At 43.0% G+C, this 19,732-nt stretch overlaps 3 protein-coding genes across 7 annotated transcripts; 1 reads left to right on the forward strand and 2 right to left on the reverse strand.

The window, feature by feature from the left end:
- Positions 1–88: 88 nt before the first annotated feature.
- On the reverse strand, positions 89–13,181 carry LOC117147914 (ubiquitin carboxyl-terminal hydrolase Usp2). 5 transcript variants are annotated; one of them, XM_033315029.1, is made up of 11 exons: positions 13,100–13,169; positions 11,404–11,528; positions 10,695–11,341; positions 6,554–7,420; positions 3,447–3,657; positions 2,873–3,019; positions 2,599–2,812; positions 2,213–2,535; positions 1,979–2,128; positions 1,844–1,922; positions 89–1,754 (listed from the first exon to the last, which is right to left on the reverse strand). In XM_033315029.1, exons 3-11 carry the CDS (start codon positions 11,193–11,195, stop codon positions 1,682–1,684), a joined length of 2,565 nt encoding a protein of 854 aa, XP_033170920.1. In that variant the 5' UTR covers positions 11,196–11,341; positions 11,404–11,528; positions 13,100–13,169; the 3' UTR covers positions 89–1,681. The 5 variants fall into 5 exon arrangements, with proteins under 5 accessions (XP_033170920.1, XP_033170921.1, XP_033170923.1 ...); XM_033315030.1 differs by lacking the exon at positions 6,554–7,420 and having other exon boundaries at positions 13,100–13,160; XM_033315032.1 differs by lacking the exons at positions 6,554–7,420; positions 11,404–11,528; positions 13,100–13,169 and having other exon boundaries at positions 3,447–3,673; positions 10,695–10,818.
- Positions 13,182–13,550: 369 nt separating this feature from the next.
- Positions 13,551–16,116, forward strand: LOC117147916 (DDB1- and CUL4-associated factor 7). The gene is made up of 5 exons (XM_033315034.1): positions 13,551–14,289; positions 14,365–14,557; positions 14,785–15,244; positions 15,303–15,484; positions 15,549–16,116. The coding sequence occupies exons 2-5, from the start codon at positions 14,367–14,369 to the stop codon at positions 15,745–15,747; spliced, it is 1,032 nt and encodes a 343-aa protein (XP_033170925.1). The 5' UTR covers positions 13,551–14,289; positions 14,365–14,366; the 3' UTR covers positions 15,748–16,116.
- A 1,327-nt stretch (positions 16,117–17,443) lies between these two features.
- LOC117147915 (protein tilB) lies at positions 17,444–19,217 on the reverse strand. The gene is made up of 4 exons (XM_033315033.1): positions 18,984–19,217; positions 18,077–18,923; positions 17,689–17,901; positions 17,444–17,630 (listed from the first exon to the last, which is right to left on the reverse strand). The coding sequence occupies exons 1-4, from the start codon at positions 18,991–18,993 to the stop codon at positions 17,519–17,521; spliced, it is 1,182 nt and encodes a 393-aa protein (XP_033170924.1). The 5' UTR covers positions 18,994–19,217; the 3' UTR covers positions 17,444–17,518.
- Between the last annotated feature and the right edge of the window lie 515 nt (positions 19,218–19,732).

Below are 19,732 nucleotides of genomic sequence, written 5' to 3' on the forward strand. Positions count from 1 at the left end.
TTAACGTTAGTAAAATATCCAACAATTAAAATCGTAACTAATATTTAAGCCAAAAGAAAGTGTTGCACTTTCTTTACAAATAAATAAATAATGTGTCTTGGATTCTTTTATTATTTTTCGTTCAAATTTCAGTGTGGTTGTAGTTGAAGCTTGTGTAGTTCATCGTGAATCTGTTGGAAACAAGTTACATTATGTACACATCCTGTTTCGCTGATTGTGAGTGTAGGTGTTTGAGTGTATTTCTTTATATCCTTTACATAAATACAATAAATAAATTACATAAGATATATTATATATGTATGTATAAAAACAAAACAAAACAAAAGCAACAAAAATGTGTATAGCAACAAGTATAAGTAGGATTGCTGGGTTGTGGGAAAACACTACAAAATACGCACAAATTCAAACAAATTAAAAGTGTATTTCGTTAAATGGTGGCTCCGTACATAACTTTTCTTCTTTAAGACTAGTTTTAGTAGCTTTTCGCAAGCCAATCAAAATAAAAACACACGAAGTTGTATAACATTAAAACGAACTTCGAAACGGTCTTTTGTAGCCTGGGAAAATTCCCTGTTCCTGGTTGGTGTCTTGTTGCGGAAATCACCCCTTATGACATGGGCTGAAAAGTTTTCTTGGTTGGTAGGTGTCATGGCCAGGGGATAACAATGGATTTTTGGTGTTGTTGCTGTTGATCTTTTTTTTTTAATTTTGCTACTAGCAATTATCATAAGTACGTTTTCACAATTCAGATTTCAGCTTCACTTCGCGGCCCCTTTCATTCAATTTGTTGCTCATTTATCAATTAATTAATATTACTTTTTGTTTTAGTTGCTAAAAAGCTTTTTCTCTTAGCTATGGAGATATTTGTGGCGCCATTGCGTTTTGTTTTCTTTCATTTTTTGGCTTGAACCGTCTTTAGTTTGCAGTGCTTATTACAGTTAATTTTGTTTTGTTTTTTTTTTTTAAATATATTGCACAAGACGAATTGAAAATATATATTCAGTTTCTTTTCCCACGCTCTATTTTACTTGTTTATTTTTACACACAACCACAGGACACTTTCCTTCGGCAAACCAATGAAGTCAATTAAAAAGAGAGAGAGATAGAGTGACGCGCGAAAAAAGAGACAGGGAGAGTACGTCGATGCAAATTGAAAATTTAGTTTTAATTAAATAACACTTAGAAAGAGAGAAATATTGATAGCTTTCAGTATCCTTACAAAAGAATTCCTGTTACTACTTAGCATTAGATTCTCTTGCGTTTATCCTGGGGCTTGAGGTTGCTTGGTTTGCCGAAAGTTGTTATTGCACAGATTCATTGTTTTTCGTCGGAGTTATATTCTTGTTCCTTTAGTTGTATAGTTTAGCCATCGAAGTTCGTTTTTGTATATATACATTTGTTCTGGTTTTTTATGCACTTTTCTTCAGTTTTCCGTTTTTGTTTTGGTTTCTGCTTTAAGTTAGGAGTTAGTTTGTTTTGCTTTTAAGTTGAGTTAAATTAAGTAAATTGTTTGTATGCAATTCTACGAAGCGTTTCTAAAAGTTCGTTTGATCCATTTCCTCCTGCTTTCATCTAACCACATGGTCATCTTGATTTCCATCGCTATCTGCAGAGTCCGCCGGGACATCTGTAACCCCATTGTACTCGACACGGCACCTGCACGTAGAGCACGGATTGGGCCTTACGTACGCTCGTAGAAAAGAATATAGGCACTGGATGAAACAAGATGGTTTTCGGACAAGGCATCGCTGACTCTGTAAAATTGAGGTGAGTGCAATAGGTTTATAGTTGGCAGGTAAAGGGAAGTGAGTCTAGGTATTAATACAAAGGAAATTATACTTACATATTATCATTAAATTCGTGCCACTTGCGGGAAACTGGATGCTTGCAAAGGGCAACATAATGACCACCAGCCGTTGACCCTGTTGGATATGTATTGATAAGTGCACTGAAATCCACAAGTGTACGTGAAACTCACCCATATGATTAGATATCGCATAAAGCGAGTAATGCACATTCGAGTTGGAGTTGGCGCCATAGGAGCCCATGTTCAGCTCGCTGTCTGATGTGGGAAATTCAACGATGTTGGACAGCTTGCTCCAGCGTGTCTCCGAAAAGCGTTTTAGGTCTGTAAATATGCAAATAGATTGTATCTTCCTTTGCCATTAAGGAAACTTAATACTAAAAGGTAAACGGGAATGTGGAAACTTACGTATAACCAGATATTTGGGGAAACGCTGAATGGTGAAGCTCTTGGTGCATTTTCGCCGCGTCTTGCACTTGGCGCACGTGGGCATTTCGTCGCCGTCAAGGACCTCTTCGCGGATAAAGAGGTCGAGGCAAGCATCTAGCTTGCAGCGGGAAGAAGACGGCAACGGTACGCTCAGATCCCAGAACGGATCGAAGGTGACGCTGGTGTTGCCGCAGGTGGTGCACTTCAGTGTGCTTTTGAGCTGACCCACAAATAGGTCGCGCACCAAAGAGTTCTCGTGCCGCGTATACCACTCCCAGGTCAAGTCCGCCTTCTTATTGTCACTACAGGTTAATCATTAACGGCATTAGTTGGAAGATTATACAAACCAATTAATAAAGACCCACCTGAGATTATCGTCAATGTTGAGCGTCTCACCCTTGACGCCCGAATTGAGGGCCGAATGCAGCGAGTCAAGGAAAAAACGCAGGAACTCCTGCGCATCCTGTTGGTTGTAGTCGCTGTACATGCGATGTTTGGTCGAGAACGCCCTCTTTAGCTCCATGGGCGTCACCGTGTGCACGTTAGAGGTCCACATCTCCTGAATGAGTTTGGCAAATTCTGCAAACGCAAAGGGGGTAAAAAAAAAAGAATAATGTGCCAATCTACCAAGAAACTAACCGTGGAGTATCTGCTGATCCTTGGTGGATAACGAGCGAGAGCCGTGGTGCGACCGCAAGAAGCGGGTCAGCTCTTGAGTGTGACTCAGGCACTGGATGACCGAGTTCATAAAGCATGTGTTCCCAATGTTTCGCAGACCGCACAGACCTGTGGATACGCATTGCAGAAAAGGGATACATATTATTCTCAATGGTCAGGGGCCGGCATAGCCGAGGTTTCTACTCCCCAATCGGGATGCGTGGGGTTGCATTCGCCAATGGAAGACAATACCATCCTCGCCCGTCCTAGCCTTCTTTTGACACCTCTGCAACGTTCCTATTTCTCGAAGTAATATTTTTGTTCCAAGTTAATACTATTAAATTTTACATTGAATTTCACTAGACTTTTTGTTTACAGAGTTTTTTTGTTTTTGTTTTTTTCAGAGTGACATGGTTAAGCCAATAAAAACGAACCTAAGGTTGTCATTTGTTACTACGATTGGCAGGGAACGGACGAACGGAACGGAACAACCATATTTTCTATGACAACCAATGCGGCAAATAAAACCGAATCATATCCTAAATACTCTACCCACCTTCGGACTTCTCATCCCGTGAAGAGGAGGCGCTCTTGTAGCCATCATCCAAGTTATGTTTCAGGGATGACGAGTTCAGTGCGGAGGAGGTGCCTATGCTGCTGCGGCTGGTGCCGCTGTCCCGATCCCAGTACCGACTTGACGTAGGCGTCATGGGAGGCAGGACGCTCCGGGCAGTGCTGCTACTCCCAGTGCCACTTCTCGCCAACGTCTGTGCAACAGAGAAACTATCTCATGTGAGTATTAATTGAGTTTTCATTAAAGTGCCCGAACGCAATAGTAACCTAGCGAATGATTTCCAGTGATGGGGACATTCGATTCTTCCATTAGTTTTTGTATATTTCAGAATCTTTCTTCCCAATTTCCGACTTGCTAACAACATTCCCATCACTGATAATCTATAACTGTCTAATGGCTCGGGCGAAAGATTGAGTATTAAGATATTAGTATTAAGGGTAAGGTTAAGTTAGTTAATTAAAGCAACTAGCAGGTAAATAGTCAGAGATTAAAGAAAAACAACAATAAGTCGAAGTTAGTACATGTGTTTTCTGTGTTTCATAATGCGAATGAAGAGTGAGTACAGACAGCGATAATAGACCAGCATGCAAAGGATAACACAAACGCAACTAATTGATAGCGAAAAAAGGTAGACGTTAACAAGGGAAAATAGTTTGTGATGAATCCATAAGAGGGATGGAGTAAATACATGTTCTAGCTACAAATTGTTTTCGAACTTTCAGTTGCTTGCTCTTGACAAGTGCACGAATTTCAAATATCTTAATACTTATAAGAAAACAGAATGGAGACAGTAAATAAAACTAAACTGAACTGATCGGTGACCTGGCCAAGGACCGACTTACACTATCGCTGGCAGAGTTTGGAGCTGCGGCGGTGACTGTGGCTGTGGAGACGGAAGACGTGGCTGGTGTATGTGTTGCTGAAGCAGTGGCAGTGGCAACAGTAGGTGTTGCCGCTGTCGTTGCATCCTTGTTGGTCAAGACCAGGCTATCGCATTCGATTGGCTGCCGGATGCTGTGAGCACCCCTTACCGTTACCTTGCTTGTGGGCTGAACCATTGCCGTGGCGACTTCTCCTCCTCCGCCACTAATAGGACCGCCTAGTTCAGAGGTTGCCGCTTCCGGCGTGCTAACCCTCTTCATTGTGGCTGTAGTCCGATAGGCTGCTCTGGTCAGGGAACTACTATACCCAGCCGCCACGCGTATGTTGTCCAGGTCGCTGCTGTAGCGCTGCTGCAGATTGCTGCTGCTACCGCCTGCCTGCGATCCGTGATTGGCCTCAGACAGGCTAGCCCCAGACAGCCGTCCTCCTCCTAAACCGGCCGCTGTAACACTGCCAGGTCCTATTCCTGATCCAGAGCAAGGAGTTTGTCTCTTCTGGCCACTGAGGTTGTTGAATTTCTCTATTGAGGCCTTAATGCTCAACGAATCAATGCCGTATCTTCTGGCATTGCTGCTGGTCCTGCTCTCAGTGTTCGTATCGCCATTGGTCTGCCTATAGAGGCCACCACTAAACTTCTCAAAGCTGGCCGCAAAATTCGAGTGGGCCGATGCTATAATAGTGGACTTGGGTCGTGGATAGCGATGGCTGGCTGACTTGGAGCTGCTGGGCTGCGGCTGTTGTTCCTGCTGCTGAACTTGATTTTGTTCGTGCCGCAGCTGCAGCGGCGGGGTGATGGGCTTGAAGTAACAAATGCTCGTCTTGGTTGTCGATACTCCGGCTCCAGGGCCACCAGTTGCCGGCGGATCATCGCTGTCTATGAAGCTTATGTCATCGTGATGCTGTTGTTGGCGTTGCATGTTGTTATTGCCGCCGTTGTTGATTTTGCTGCTGTTTCTGGTGTTGTTATTATTATTATTGGTGTGTCCATTCATCACAGTTGTTCCAGCGGTCGTTTGGTTGTTATTGAGCGGTTTCAGCTTGCCGTAGCTCCTGGTAGACGTTGAAGTTGCAGTTGCCGTCGTGGAGCGCACGCTGTACTTGAGCACCCCGTTGGTGGTGTTACTTGTGGTGTTCCTGCTGGTGTTGTAGTTGATGGTGGTGTTGGTGGTGGTGGTTGGTTGCTGATTGCCATTGAACATAGACGGTCGTCGCATATTAACCAGCGTTGGTGCCCGGCTAGTGTTGTAGTTATTGTTCCTTAAATCCTCACCTGCACGACTCCGCCGGTGCGGTTGCAACGTGGTTTTCACCTTGCTGGTTGTCACATGGGCATGGGCCAGGTCGCATTCGGCCTTCAAAAATGTTGAGTCCTTGTAGCTGGACACTAGGAAGAAGCGCTGGTTGGCCGCTCGCACTGGATTGGTAGCTCCTACTTTTGATCCAGCCGATCCTCCTGGTGATGGCACTTCGTTTTGACTTGATACTGATGTGGCTACAAGTGATGATGTTTTCGTTGTTGACTGTAATTTGGATGCCTGTGGAATCTTGTGGAATCCTCTGGTCTTCTTAATGTCTAACATCATTCGACGGGATGGTCACCGCACTCTCCTTTTCTCTCTCTCTCTCTCTATGCTGCAGAAGCTCCTCTTGTGGTTATAGTGTTGTAGCGTAAATTTATGTGGCCGGTCTACGGTTGACCGGATACGAGATTTTGTGTAGTGTTTGTTTGTTTCCTCGCCGCCTGCCACGTATAAACTACTCTCGACTAACAGGAAGATCCTGTTCTGCTCCGCACTCTATCCTAATCAAATGGTATTTGGATGATCGTATGACGGTTTTATAGGGGCTTGATTTTAGTTAGAAGTATTAATAGTTAGCCTGGCGTTTAGTTGGGCTTGATTTTTGAGTTTAGTTTAAGTTAGAAGGGTCGCAATCTGCAAGAGTTAAGCTAAAAATACATAAAAATGTAGACTTGATTAAATGATCGGCTTTTACTGGGCTGACTGATGAACACACAGAAGGCGGAATTGGAATAAAATGAGGTAAGGTGGTTAATGGTTAATACTGGGTTAGGGGTTAAATGGTTTCTTATTTGATCGCAAACGCCATAGTTGTTCAGGTTGTGTTGGCACATGCAATTAGTTTGGTTTTTCGTTTTCCGGGGCAGCTCTTCTAGTCTCCGTTTAACTTGTTGACAAAGTTTTTACCTTGCTGCTGTCGTTTAGCTTAAATGTGGCCGAGGTGCTCACATCGGCATTGTCCGCACTATCCTGGCCAACACCTGCATCGTCTGTGGTGTCCTGATTTCGTTCGTAAATGGCATTTCTTTTGGGCGAAGTTGAGAGCAGCGATAGACCGTTTAATTTGGCTTCCAGTCCGCCATTCGACTCAGCCGGCTTGTGCCTATTTGTGGGTGGAGGTGGTGGCGGTGGTATTGGCGTTGGTGATGGAGCTGCTGGGCCTGCCTGCTCTACTTCCGTGCTCGTGGGTGCCTCCTCCTCCTGACTGCGCCGCGTGCGGTTGCTTCGGAGTGTAAAGGTGGCCGTGGGCACATTGCCACTGCTACTGCTGCTGCTAATCGAGTACTTGCCGGAGCCCAATTTTCCCGTGGAAGCCGAGGAGTCCCCTCCTGCATCGCTGCTGTTCCTGTACAGGCGGCTGTATCGACTGGTGCTGCTCCTTGGCCTCTCCAGGGTCACCGTGCAGGTGGGCGTCGCCTCTTTGTTGCTTCCGTTTTCTAGATCCGTCTCAGAATGCCCCGACCTGGAACGTGACAGTTCACAGTTGGGTTTATAGTTGGCCGGACTGTACTTTTCGTAAATGTCCAGTCCGGAGGTGGCCACCAAACGGGCCAGCGATGGAGATGAGGATGAACTGGACAGCCGTTTGTTGCCATCGGCGGCTTTGGTGTCTCTACTCGCACTGTTGTTGCAGTTGTGGCCAACACTTGCTCCGCTGATCGGTGGTTTCTTGGCGGTATCATGGCCACGCCGTAGACCGTAGTCTTCCCTCTTGGCCGATCCGCTCAAGCTGTCCTCGTTGGTGGTAATTCTGGACGACGCTTTGCGCGGTAACTTTGGTTTCGGTTTGGTTTTTTTTGTTGGATTTTCAATTTTGAATATTTTGACGAGTGTTTTTGCAAAACATTTACAGGTTTTCAATGAATTTGTGGTGGTGGTTTTTGTTTTTCGAATTGGAGTATCGGTAGGCGGTAACGTTTAACAGTAAACGGCAACGATAAAACATGTGTTATGTTTATGTTTTCAATGAAAAAAGTGTACGACAAAAACAAAACGTAAAGAAATGAAATATCAATGATATGGTCAATGACTGGATTATACACAAATGAAACGCAAATGATACAGTCTAAACAAATGAAGGATCAGGTCCTGATGATACGATTTTAGAGTACCAGTTCGAAGGATTTCCTATGTGCACTTTTCAGGTGATGATTATGCTTAATGATTCTTCCATTCTAGTTTTAAATGCAGTAGTAATGCAGACTCTTGTCAACATACATAAATACTTTAGATGCCAAGAGGTAATCGAAAGTTATGACTACAAGTGTGAAATGCCAGGGAGCGCACCTTGCGACTGCTTTTGTTTTCCCTACCCTTGCATCCCAAAAATCGCGAAGTATATTAAACTCCGTATGTGGTGTGCTCTGCGGCACACACACACACACACCCACTCGACCACCCATCCACCCACACACGCACGAGCAGGCAGAGACAGGGACAGAGACAGAGACAGAGACAACGCTAGCCCCGTTGCATTAACCTTGTTACGAATTCGCAAGGCGGTTAGGGGGGGATGAAAGATGACACAATTGTTGGTGCTGCGGCGTTTTGCCGTTACATTCCCGTTATTTCGGTGTTGTTGCTTTTTTTTGCCATTGGATCTGTGCCAACAAGTGGTTCGCAGCTCTGTTCAGCTCACTCACACTCACGCACTTTTCGCCTGAGGCCAATGGAATGTGGCTGTCACTGTGAACGTGACTTGAACAGTGACTGCGACTGTGATTGTGCTCAGTGCATGAGCAATGACGCACTTGGTCATATTTGCAGAGTTCGCTAACTAGACAAGTGGTGCCCTGGAACGGATTGGGTTGCTTTGACAGCTGGGTACAGTAGTCGCTCTTTTATAGGGATCATGTTTAGCCGGAACGTAAGCATCTACTTCTGTGCGACTGTCCCTTTGTCGTTTATATTGGGCATCAACCTTTTACATATTTGTTCACGCTATCTGATCTGCCTGTGTTGAAGCAAAGATATGAATCATACTTAAACAGGAAATCTGTTTAAAAGTTAAAAATATGAGTACTATTATTGGTCATTTGTATTATTCTTGGTTTATTTTATCCATTGATTTACTTGTACGAAGAAGCATTTTCTACACAATGTTTCTAAAGAAGTAAAGAAATACCGAATAACTTTAGATCAGGTTTTCCTATCATTTTAAAGCTTACAAGACATGTACGTTCGTTGGCTCCAGGGGTATGGAGCTCGTACTTTCCAAATAGCCCACTAACTGTCATTGCTAAGGAGCGACTACTGTACCGAGGTCCGAATTCGCAGGTATAAAGCCTGGCATTTGTCCCTCTGATAGACAAAGTACACACACTATTTCCCAGTGCGTGAGTGCTTGTAGACGATTATGTGGGCGTGCATGGGTGAATTTGAATGTGTGTATGGTGTTTCCTTATTGCAATCACAAAGTACAACACAAACAAAACGAAATAATCTGCAAACGAAAATGCCAAATTTAAATATTCTAAATGCCACCAAGGAAGAAACTATCAGGTCTAAGGGATAAAGTAACACCAAAATAGGTGGGTAATCCGGCGGGATTAATGGACGGGTTTCATAATGAGCCCGTGGGGTTTGGGAACGGGAATAGGTTCACCACAAATAGGGGCGTGGTCGCATGAACCATGAGATATGAGTGAGTGTAGTCTGCTGTGGAGGTTTTTCTCGGGATCGAATGCATATAACCGAAAGCGGATTACTAACAAATGTAATATTTGCGCGGGTAAAACTGATAGAACAGATACAGGCATAATACATGATGCAAATGCCAATGCGTTTTTAAATGGGTGAAGGCCGAAGGCTTTGCAAATCGAGTTGTTACTCTGAAATGTATGCCTTATACATCCTGAGCTATATGCTAGAGCTTTTATAAATATTGCAGTTTTCAAATCATTACTTAGCTATAAATCTAATTCATTGGAACCAGTTGCCATACAAAGCAATATAGTTTTAAAACTCGCATTCACTTAAAATGTGTATGTATATACAGCGGTGTTCATAAAAATAGCAGTGCTTGAGACCATTCGAGTTTAAGATAAAAAATCCTATGACTTACAGTTTTAATTAGCATTTTTTTGTATCATATCATCAGGTATTTAGTTTCAAACAATTCAACAAATTTTTCACTTTTATTTCTTCAATAGTTTCGAAAATATAGATTAAAACAACATAAAAGGCAGAAATTCTTGTATGAAAAAATAGTAACAAAATTCATCTTGACTTAAAACTAACTTAGTTTTTCTCATTAATGTTTTAATTAAGGTATAATACTTAGTTGGATTGCCTTTGTTAGCCAGCACAACCTTACAACTACGCGGCATGGAGTCCACCAGGTCCTGGCAACGTTTGGGGGAAATTTTTGACCTTGCATCCTGCAAAAGCTGAACCTTAGACGTCGGGGAGTTCTTCGACACATATTGTTTAATGTCCCCACAGATTTTCAATCGGGTTTAAGTCGGGAGATTGTGCTGGCCACGGCAATACCTCTATTTTAATTTGGATGAACCAATTCTTAGCCGATTTTCTTGTGTGTTTCGGATCATTATCCTGTTGGAATGTCCATTTTAAGGGCACATTCAAGAATGTAAAGAAAATAGGGATATCTACTTTTCTACGCTATTCCATTGAACACAGCTGTATGTACAAGTACTTAAAGCAACCATCAAATCGATTCAAATCAAGACATTGTTTTGACCTTTAATGTCATATTTCTCGCCTTGCAAATTATCTTTTAAGTAAAAAGGATTTGATGTCTGACTATCTCCAAATTAAACAAGATAACTTTAAAATACTAAACTTCATGCTACTGATATTGAATAAAATGCGTCTTCACCAAATATGCAGATACATAACGCATGATGATTTCGGGGATAGGGCAGTGAGTAGAGTTATACCAGGGGCCCAGCATACAGGATACTTATTTGCATAGAGATATTATTGAAAACCGAGAGATCAGCCACCAAACTTAAGAGTAATCGACCAGGAGTGGGTGTATCGTAAATCGAGGTGCATCTTATGAGGTTAGCAAGGTGTTACTCACTCCGTATCGGCTGTACGTAGGTGAATCATAGCTGAACCCGCTCAGATACGAGGAGGTGCGGTAGGCGGACGAGCTGCTGCCGGATCCGGCGCTTATATACGACGTTGACGACGTGGTACCAACGCTGCTCCTCTGCACACTGGAGCGCGGCGCATAAGAGGCGCTTGAGGAGCCGCTGTTGGCGGAGTACGTTGTGTACGAGCTGGGATAGTAGCTGCTGCCGTAGCCCGACGAGTTTGAGCCGCCGGACGAGGTGGGCAGCCACTTGGACAGGCTACTGCCGCGGTCGTAGCTGCTCGATATGCGGGAGTAACCGTTCGTGGCGGCGCCTCCGGTGGTCCGATCCACCGCACCGCTGCCGGTGCTGCTGATGTGGTGACTGCCGCTGGTGGAGTTGCTGCTGGTGGTGCTGCCGCTGGAGGTGCCGACCGCCGATGTACCGTAGAGACTGCCGCTGCCCGCCGCTGACGTTGACGATCTTCGCGGCGCAATTACACGCATATTAATGGCAGCAGCGGCAGTGATCAAACCCCGGGTTCCGGATGAAGTCGAAAGTGTCCTTGGTCTGCTTGCAGCACGTGGTATTGCTGAGCGGTTGATTCCTGTTTAGCTTTCGGTTTTGCTTTGCTTTCTATGTATTTCGTGGGCTATACAGCGGAATTTAGTTTCATTAATGGAAATTACAGTGTCAACGTGATCATGTACCCACCTGCGTCACGTTATGTACATTATAATCGCATTATATCCCTAGTTTTAGGTTAGTTTTAAACTTAATGGCTGCTTATGTGCTACATTTAAGACCCGCTCTTGTTGCTGCTAAAGCTGTAGGCGAAACTGAAAAGAATGAAATTTCTTGAGTTCCTATTTATCATATTAACTCGAATTTAAAAACGGACTATAATATTCTAATTTCTTTATCAAAAATAAACCCAAATGATTGGAAAGTGCCCAGTGTAATCTACTGAGGGAACATCTTTTAATCAAAACCACATTTTTGATGACAGTAGTTTTAGTAGTGCAAAAAAATCTAAATTGTCAAGACCTTGTTCGTTTACATTTGATTAACTTATTGGAGAAATTAAGGCTATCAGGCGCAAGGTTATCTTGAATTCTGGGGGATGCAAAAGATAATGCGAAGCCCTTCAAGCGTAACTTCTCGCCTTTCTTCCCCTTCCCTTGATTGATTTTTCACAAGCGCAAAAAACATACACACAATAATCAATTAATTAAGCTTGGTTTCGCAGATCTCGGGAATTTGTAGCCTTCGATTTGTTCCTGGTGAACAGTTAGGCGGAGTGTGGAAAACCGATCAGCTGCTGCGTCACTTGTATACAATTGCAAAATAGCAATAAATATAGAAAAAACGTTTTCAAGTTTGCCATAACAACAACTTCTGTGTGGCGCTGGCTGGCTGAAGTGGGTAGGGGCGGTGTGGGGGCGCGAACGGCTGGCCTTATGCGGTAACACTTAAAATGAAGTTACGTTCGTGTGTGTGCCGCCAGGCTGTCTACGCTCTCATTCGAAAAAACCGTTGCTTTTACATACATACATGCATGTGAAGCTCAACGGGAGGTGTTGCGCAGGGGGAAAGAAAGGCGCGGGTGGTGGGCCTTAACTAACATAAAATGGCCACACTTTTACGAATTGATCTTTCGTTCATAAAATGCTACAACTACACTACAGCCCATTCACACACATGCACTTAAAAAAAATGGAATAATCCAAGCTCACACAATCGCACGCGAAGCACTCACAGGTGTAGCTGAACTTTTTCCACGGTTATCACGTTTTAGCCGCTTTCTTTGGACACAAAATTCATACATCCTTTGCACGTCAAAATCGAAATAATTGTGATAAAAGCAAAAACAAAATATAAAACGAAACGAAATGAGATTCTATTTTTAAAAGGTGCACTCACACACGCGCGTACGCTTGGCAGTGAAATGTGAGAGGGAAAAGGGGGCGAGCCAGGAGTAGTAGTAAAACAGCGCCGAGATTGTGCGCGCGAGCGATGTAGCACTATTGGCGACACAGTCACACACACACACAGAGGCGCCTGGCAGCGTACGAATTACGCAAAGTGAAATATCTTTCTCAAAATGGAAAGTGGAAAAGTGACGACGACGGCTATTGTGAATTTTTCATACATCCACGTAACACAAAAAATGTATAAAGGCAAATGCGTATATAAAGTATATAAATTCATACGAAAATATAAAACAAAAGGGTGGCGAAGGTGAAAATTTGACCGCAAAACGAACATCACGAAGCGAACGAGGTCGCGATGCCGAAAGCCCCCTCTCTATGATCGCCCACAAATTTTAACGCCAGCTAGGCGTTTCGCACCGCAAAAGCGCCTATTTCCGGTCGAATTTAAGCAATTTTCAGCACAGCACAGAACTCACTTTTTAATCCTATTTTTTTTTTGTTAGTGTGGCCGCATGCCGAAACGAAGGCAACGCCACTAGATCTTGAAGATAGGTTAACGGTTGTTTGATGACTATCGATATGCCCGATACATGTATGGTTGGTGTACTTGCTAACATATGTTCCATTTACACACAATTCCATCATTTGGGATTTGCAGAATCTGTTTAAAACTTAATAGGTTTTACACAGAACGCCAATCGAATTATATTTAAGAATGGGAAAAGAGAAGGTCTCTTATATAATAACCTGCTGAACTCCTGTTTCAGGGTCAAGATTGCTCGGTGGAAATAAACACACAACTTCCAATTCCTAATTAGACTAAAGCCAAGCCTACGATATTATATATTTAAATACAGCATTTTTTTTAATAAATAGTATTTTGTTAATCTGGTATATAAAAATGATTTCCCATAAGGTATTTCTTATAGCTATGTGCGCGGTCACTCTGTTTTTGTGTGAAAATTCTGTCGAAAAGAATCTGTTAAAAGTTCTTTGAACACTTATTCCTTGCACCTCCTGAGACCGAATTCGTGCTGCTTCAGAAAACTGTGATTGGAATGGAAACTTAACCAAACTATAAGGTAGAACCGGGGCAGATTGCGCATCACAGGACCGCACAAACGAATTGTCGCGTCGCATTACATTTAGTGTTGCCACCTTGTACGGAGTGCCGGGCACAATTCCACTTGCTATCCAAACAGACGCGTTGCGGCCGCGATGTGCACGCCGTTGAATTGATTCCCTCGCCCTTTTGATTGAGCACAGTTCGAATACTCCGATCGGTGTCCTCCAGACTTCAACGACGGCAAGCGGTCGGACAAACTAGTCGGAAAACGGGCGACCTGGCAATACTGCCAGGGCACAAAATGATGTGAATCTCGGAAAAGAGGAAAGGTACAGGAAAAGCAAGCCGGTAAAGTGCGCAAATGCGAGTGGCAAGCAAAGACCTTTGTTTCCCATTCCATGAAGTTTTTTTTGAGTTGTCCGCTGCTGTGATAGGTCATTATCAGCCATCATCATAATTGTCATTATCATCACCAACGGAGCTCGTCGTCATTAGGCCAGTCACCAGCTAAACGGCCTTGAGAAAACTCACAAGCACCTTGCCATCCAAGTCTTGAACTTCGTCTTGGTCTGGATATCCGTATCCAATCACACAGTTCAGGTGGGTTCTTGATCCAGACTCCGAATTCGAATCCGATTTCTAGATTCTCATGCTGATCCTTTTCCAAATCTACAGTTATGTCCTCGACCGCAGGAAAGCGCAAGGAGATCTACAAATATCTCGCGCCATGGCCACTGTACTCCATGAACTGGAGTGTAAGGCCGGACAAGCGATTCCGGCTCGCACTGGGCAGCTTCATCGAGGAGTACAACAACAAAGTACAGATCATCAGCCTGGACGAGGACACCAGCGAATTTAGTGCCAAGAGGTATACCGAATATTTGATTAGCTGATCCCTTCTACTTACTGTTTTCAATTTATATATTTCGTAATATTATACATGGAATATTTGATATAATCTTCGATATCGTACCTCTTTAAATAATAATATTAAATGATAAGAAGTTTTTATATTATTGTAATCATTTTAAATATGAATAGTTATTTGTTAATTTCAATTCCCCTTCCTCACTAAATGATTTTTTCTCCAAATAGCACCTTTGACCATCCATATCCGACAACCAAGATCATGTGGATCCCGGACTCCAAGGGTGTCTATCCGGATCTGTTGGCCACCAGTGGCGACTACTTGCGGGTGTGGCGTGCCGGGGAACCGGACACGCGGCTCGAGTGCGTACTGAATAACAACAAGAACAGCGACTTTTGCGCTCCCCTCACTTCGTTTGATTGGAACGAGGTTGATCCCAATCTGGTGGGAACCTCGTCGATAGACACAACCTGCACTATATGGGGACTGGAGACCGGACAGCCGCACGCTCGCGTCTATGTGGCAGGACACGTAAAAACGCAACTGATTGCCCACGACAAGGAAGTATACGACATTGCTTTTTCGCGGGCTGGCGGCGGTCGGGACATGTTTGCCTCGGTGGGAGCTGACGGGTCGGTGCGCATGTTTGATTTGCGGCACTTGGAGCACTCGACCATTATATATGAGGTAAGTAGAGCGCGCGAAAACACAAACACGGATGACTACATAACGGTAAATCCAACAGGATCCTGCTCACACGGCGCTGCTGCGCTTGGCCTGGAACAAACAGGACCCGAACTACTTAGCCACCGTTGCCATGGACTCGTGCGAAGTAATAATTTTAGATGTTCGTGTTCCTTGTACACCCGTTGCAAGACTGAGCAATCACAGAGCGTGCGTCAACGGTATTGCGTGGGCGCCGCATAGGTGAGTCTATAAGATTCCTTAAACATACAACAATTGCCACAACCATTTGTATTTTGCTTTGCAGTTCCTGTCACATCTGCACTGCCGGTGATGATCACCAAGCACTGATCTGGGATATACAACAAATGCCACGTGCAATCGAGGATCCAATTTTAGCCTATACAGCTGCCGAGGGCGAAGTCAATCAGATTCAGTGGGGCGCCACACAACCCGACTGGATAGCCATTTGCTATAACAAAGCGTGCGAGATCCTGCGGGTCTAAGAGTCATTTTTTGGTCTGGTCCTTGCTGAAGCACCTTGCTGCAATTGCTGAACAACGCACAGTCGACAAAGACACAAGTCAGAAAAACACACACCACCCACAAAGAAACATACATTTGCTGTTGGTAACTTGGAGGCGGAAAGCAGGGAGCTTAAGTTGGATTAGTTCTGTCAACACGCGTCCGCAGTTTGTTTAATTTTACTGTCTGTCGAGAGAGCGAAAACGTGAAAGGGAAAGAGGAAGAGAAAGGGCTTAAAAGATAGAGATGAGTTTGAGGGAAGGAGAAAACGACGGAGCACTTATTCTAGAATTCATAGCTGAGTTGATTTAACAAGTATGTAATTATATAAGGTATAACCAAAATATGTATTAATAATTGTAGTTTATTTCACACTTGACAAATCCCGACACTCACCCCGAAAACTCAAATTAATTAGAGCCGCTTTCTTATTTATTTCGTTTTTATACGAACCCAAATGGAATGCAGAAGAAAAAAGAATCATATTTATTATAAAACAATGTCCTACCTCGTTTTTTCAAACATGAATGTTGTTAATCGAGTTTTTGAGTTTGGTAAAAACAGCAACAACCACAGAAATACACAGAGACAACATGGGAGGTAAAAAAGTAGTCGGCAACAAAGCTTTTTCGAAATATTTTTACTTTGTTCGATTTTTGTAAGAGAACCACAAAACGGAAAAACGACAAAAACAAGAGATAAAGAAAAACAAAAGTAAAACCATGGACTTAAGCAATTGCAAAACGAATATAATATGAAATGAATTAAATAAATAAGCGAAATACTGACATATATTACAGATCAAAACCAAAACAAGAAACTGATGACGAACTGCACACAACACAGCTAGAATACAATACTATTTAAAGATACAAACTGAATAATAAAACAAATACCGAAATATATGAGCGAGAGAGAATACAAGATTGTTGCTATATCCATTTAACAAACGAGCGAAAATAAGCAAACAAATTATGATCCTTTCAGATAAGACATGACCCTCCATCAATAATCTCAAATCCCGACCACATCCCATACTTTTCACAGGACAAAGCGACTTTTTCAGATAAAATCGAATACATTTTTTTATGTATCTTGTAATTTATAGCAATTTCACAACTTATATATAAATATGTATACAGAAAGCGATAGCAGTACCGATAATCCCGATGATCATGTATTGTAAATACAGCATGAAAGGCACATTTTAAACGAAAACCAACTAAGGCCCTGAATTTGTATAGCCATTTAAGAGGCCTCTTCACGGGAATTTCTATCCTCATATCCGAATACTTTTTCGTTTGCTGCAGAAGGGCAAGAAACTGAAATCAAGTCCATTAAATTTTGAAATTGGATATTTTGTATGCTCGAAGCAACTAGGCGAAGACATTTTCATTAATTTGGCAAACCACGGTTTCCGTAAGAAATAATCGAAAAAACCCGAAGTTAGAATATAATTTTTAATTTAATATTTATTTTCGTGTGCTCTGTTTTGCATTATCCGACTTACGTTTATTGGCCATGTGACTACATTTATATATGAAATGTATATGTACACAGACACACACTCAAGCGCATATATATAGCATATATGAGCATCCGATCTGGCTAAAGTGTTTATTAGAAAGCTTATGATTGATCGATGGATGGATCACAAAAACCAAACAAAACAAAAGATCACTGAGGAGTTTGAGAAATCAAACCAAATCAGACAAATATTTAAATAAACCATTTTTAAATAATGAACACGTCTCAAATTAAATCGGGGAGATCTTTGGGTGCATAAATGTTGCTGATGTCCACGACTCCGCGAAACGTTTCATCTGGATTCCCATCATTTTTTCCTCCATCAAAAGGGGCAGGGCTGCATGAAAAGGTAGCTAGGATTTGTGGTTTATGATATACATTTTTAGCGAACCGACCTTTTAGTCGGGCTTTTCTTGGCTATCAGCAGCTCGTTAACTTTTAGCTTCTTAAGCTTGACCATAAGGTGACCTGTAATCTGGGAACGCTGCACCGTGGACTCATCCGGCTTGACCTCCTCGCTGTACGCGATCTGGAAGATCTTCTTTTTGACGGTGACTCTAGTGTACGTGGTCTGCACATCGATGTCAATTAGAGAGGTATCCAGGTGTCTGGGCGGAAGAATATATGCAATATTCATTAAGAATTTTGAAGTGTATGCATATGATAGGGGCGTAGAAACGATCAAACAATACCAATATCGATATATGTTTGCGTACATGAAATATTGCAAGATAATTTTTAAGATATGTATAAGTTTGGTTAAGAAATCTTAGCCTAGCTTACCTGTACACCTCTAGTTGGAGCAAGTAATGGTCGGCCTCGTCCTGGAAGTTAAAGGGCAGCTTGGCCTGGTTCAGATTGTAGGGTCTGCCACAAGGAGCGAAGAGGTTGCGCTGCGGCTTTGGAGGGTCCAGTGGGGACTTGGTTTCATGCCGCTCCCGGCCCAATCGGTGTTGCCGAGCGATCTCTGTGCGAATCTCCGGGCAGTGCTCGCTCTTCGCCTGCCAAAAGGCCTTTATGCGCTCTTCTTCGTCCTCTATGCCGGCACAATGTTCAGCCAGAGCGGACTGTTGCTTCGCCACCCGGATACGCTGCTCATCACGTTCGATGTTCTGATCTGCTTGCTTCTGAACAATGATGGACCGGTTCTTGGACAGTTCCCGAAACGCTCGCAGACGTTCCGAGGGCATGATCTCCACGCAATCCAAACTGTTCAGCTGTGGCAAGGTGGCCACCACGTAGTCCCTGTAGTGCGGATAATCCACGCAAGGATTACCAATGAGTATCAACTCGCGGAGATTGTGGTTGCCACATAGCGACTCCACACTGGTTAGCTCTCTTATAAAGTTTAAAGTAAGATCCAGTTTACTAAGCGACTCACAGCCCTCCAGATTCTCCACCCGTTCTATGTTGTTGATGGCCACATTGAGGTACTCCAAGCGCTTCAGCTTGTGCAAATTCTCCAGGCGTGCAATCAGGTTGGATTGGAGGAGTAGGATCTTGAGGTCGCGACACCAGTTCTGGATGTGTTCAATTACCTCGATGTCCTCCTGGTGCAAGGAGATCTCTTCTAGCGTGCTGATTAGACGTTCATTGTGCTCTGACTTTTTGCGGACCAGCTTTTCGGTGACTGCGGATTAGTCAGTTTAAATCACGTAAACATTTATTTTCTACAATTTAAATTACTCACTAAGCACCATATTGCCAAATGTGTTCTGTAATGAAAATTAATAAACTTCCACAAGCCGAAAAAGGCCAGGCCAACTCCGTTGCTAGGCAATTTTACATTCCACATCCCTCGTTATTATTATTCAGGTTTGGTGTTTTTTGTTTTAATTTTCAACATCTATATAAGCAAGAAAATGCAGATATCAGATACCCGTTACTCAGCGAGTGTGAATGCGAACGCAAAATTTCATAATTTTTCTGGTATATCGATAGATATTGGGGAATAAAATGAGAACAAACTTGACAATTGTTCAAAAGTGTGGATGTGACCGGTTTGGCGGCTTTAGGGCGTTGGAGTATGCGTGTCAAAAAGTTTTTTGGCAAATCGATAGAATTCTAAGCGAAATCTAAGAAATCTTAATTATGAAAAAATATCCAAAAAATTTTCAAAAACGTGGGCGAGGCAGTTTTGGTCGGTTTTAGGGCGTTAGAGTGGGCGCGACAACATGGGTCAACAAACTTGCGCTGCGTCTATGTCTCCAGAATCTGTATGCCTAATCTTAGACCTCTAGCTTATATATGTAGTTCCTGAGATCTTGACGTTCAAACGGACAGACTGACATGGCTACATCGACTTAGCAATTGATCCTGATCAAGAATATATATAAACTTTATATAGTCGGAAACGCTTCCTTCTACCTGTTACATACTTTTCAACGAATCTAGTATACTCTTTTACTCTACGAATAACGGGTATGCTATTACTATTAA

Source organism: Drosophila mauritiana, chromosome X (genome assembly GCF_004382145.1).
Source record: "Drosophila mauritiana strain mau12 chromosome X, ASM438214v1, whole genome shotgun sequence".
In the NCBI taxonomy this organism is placed as follows: Eukaryota; Metazoa; Arthropoda; class Insecta; order Diptera; family Drosophilidae; genus Drosophila; species Drosophila mauritiana.

Excerpts from the sequence above, each read along its gene's own strand:
- LOC117147914 (XM_033315028.1), bottom strand. The coding sequence starts at position 5,929 with ATGATGTTAGACATTAAGAAGACCAGAGGATTCCACAAGATTCCACAG. Across the intron at positions 1,923-1,978 it reads TGCGATATCTAATCATATGG|GGTCAACGGCTGGTGGTCAT; the intron begins GTGAGTTTCACG and ends CATATCCAACAG. Across the intron at positions 1,755-1,843 it reads CACGAATTTAATGATAATAT|AGTCAGCGATGCCTTGTCCG; the intron begins GTAAGTATAATT and ends TCAATTTTACAG.
- LOC117147916 (XM_033315034.1), top strand. The coding sequence starts at position 14,367 with ATGTCCTCGACCGCAGGAAAGCGCAAGGAGATCTACAAATATCTCGCG. Across the intron at positions 15,245-15,302 it reads ACTCGACCATTATATATGAG|GATCCTGCTCACACGGCGCT; the intron begins GTAAGTAGAGCG and ends TAAATCCAACAG. Across the intron at positions 15,485-15,548 it reads ATTGCGTGGGCGCCGCATAG|TTCCTGTCACATCTGCACTG; the intron begins GTGAGTCTATAA and ends TTTGCTTTGCAG.
- LOC117147915 (XM_033315033.1), bottom strand. Across the intron at positions 17,902-18,076 it reads CTCCAACTAGAGGTGTACAG|ACACCTGGATACCTCTCTAA; the intron begins GTAAGCTAGGCT and ends TCTTCCGCCCAG. Across the intron at positions 17,631-17,688 it reads AAGAAAAGCCCGACTAAAAG|CCCTGCCCCTTTTGATGGAG; the intron begins GTCGGTTCGCTA and ends CTTTTCATGCAG.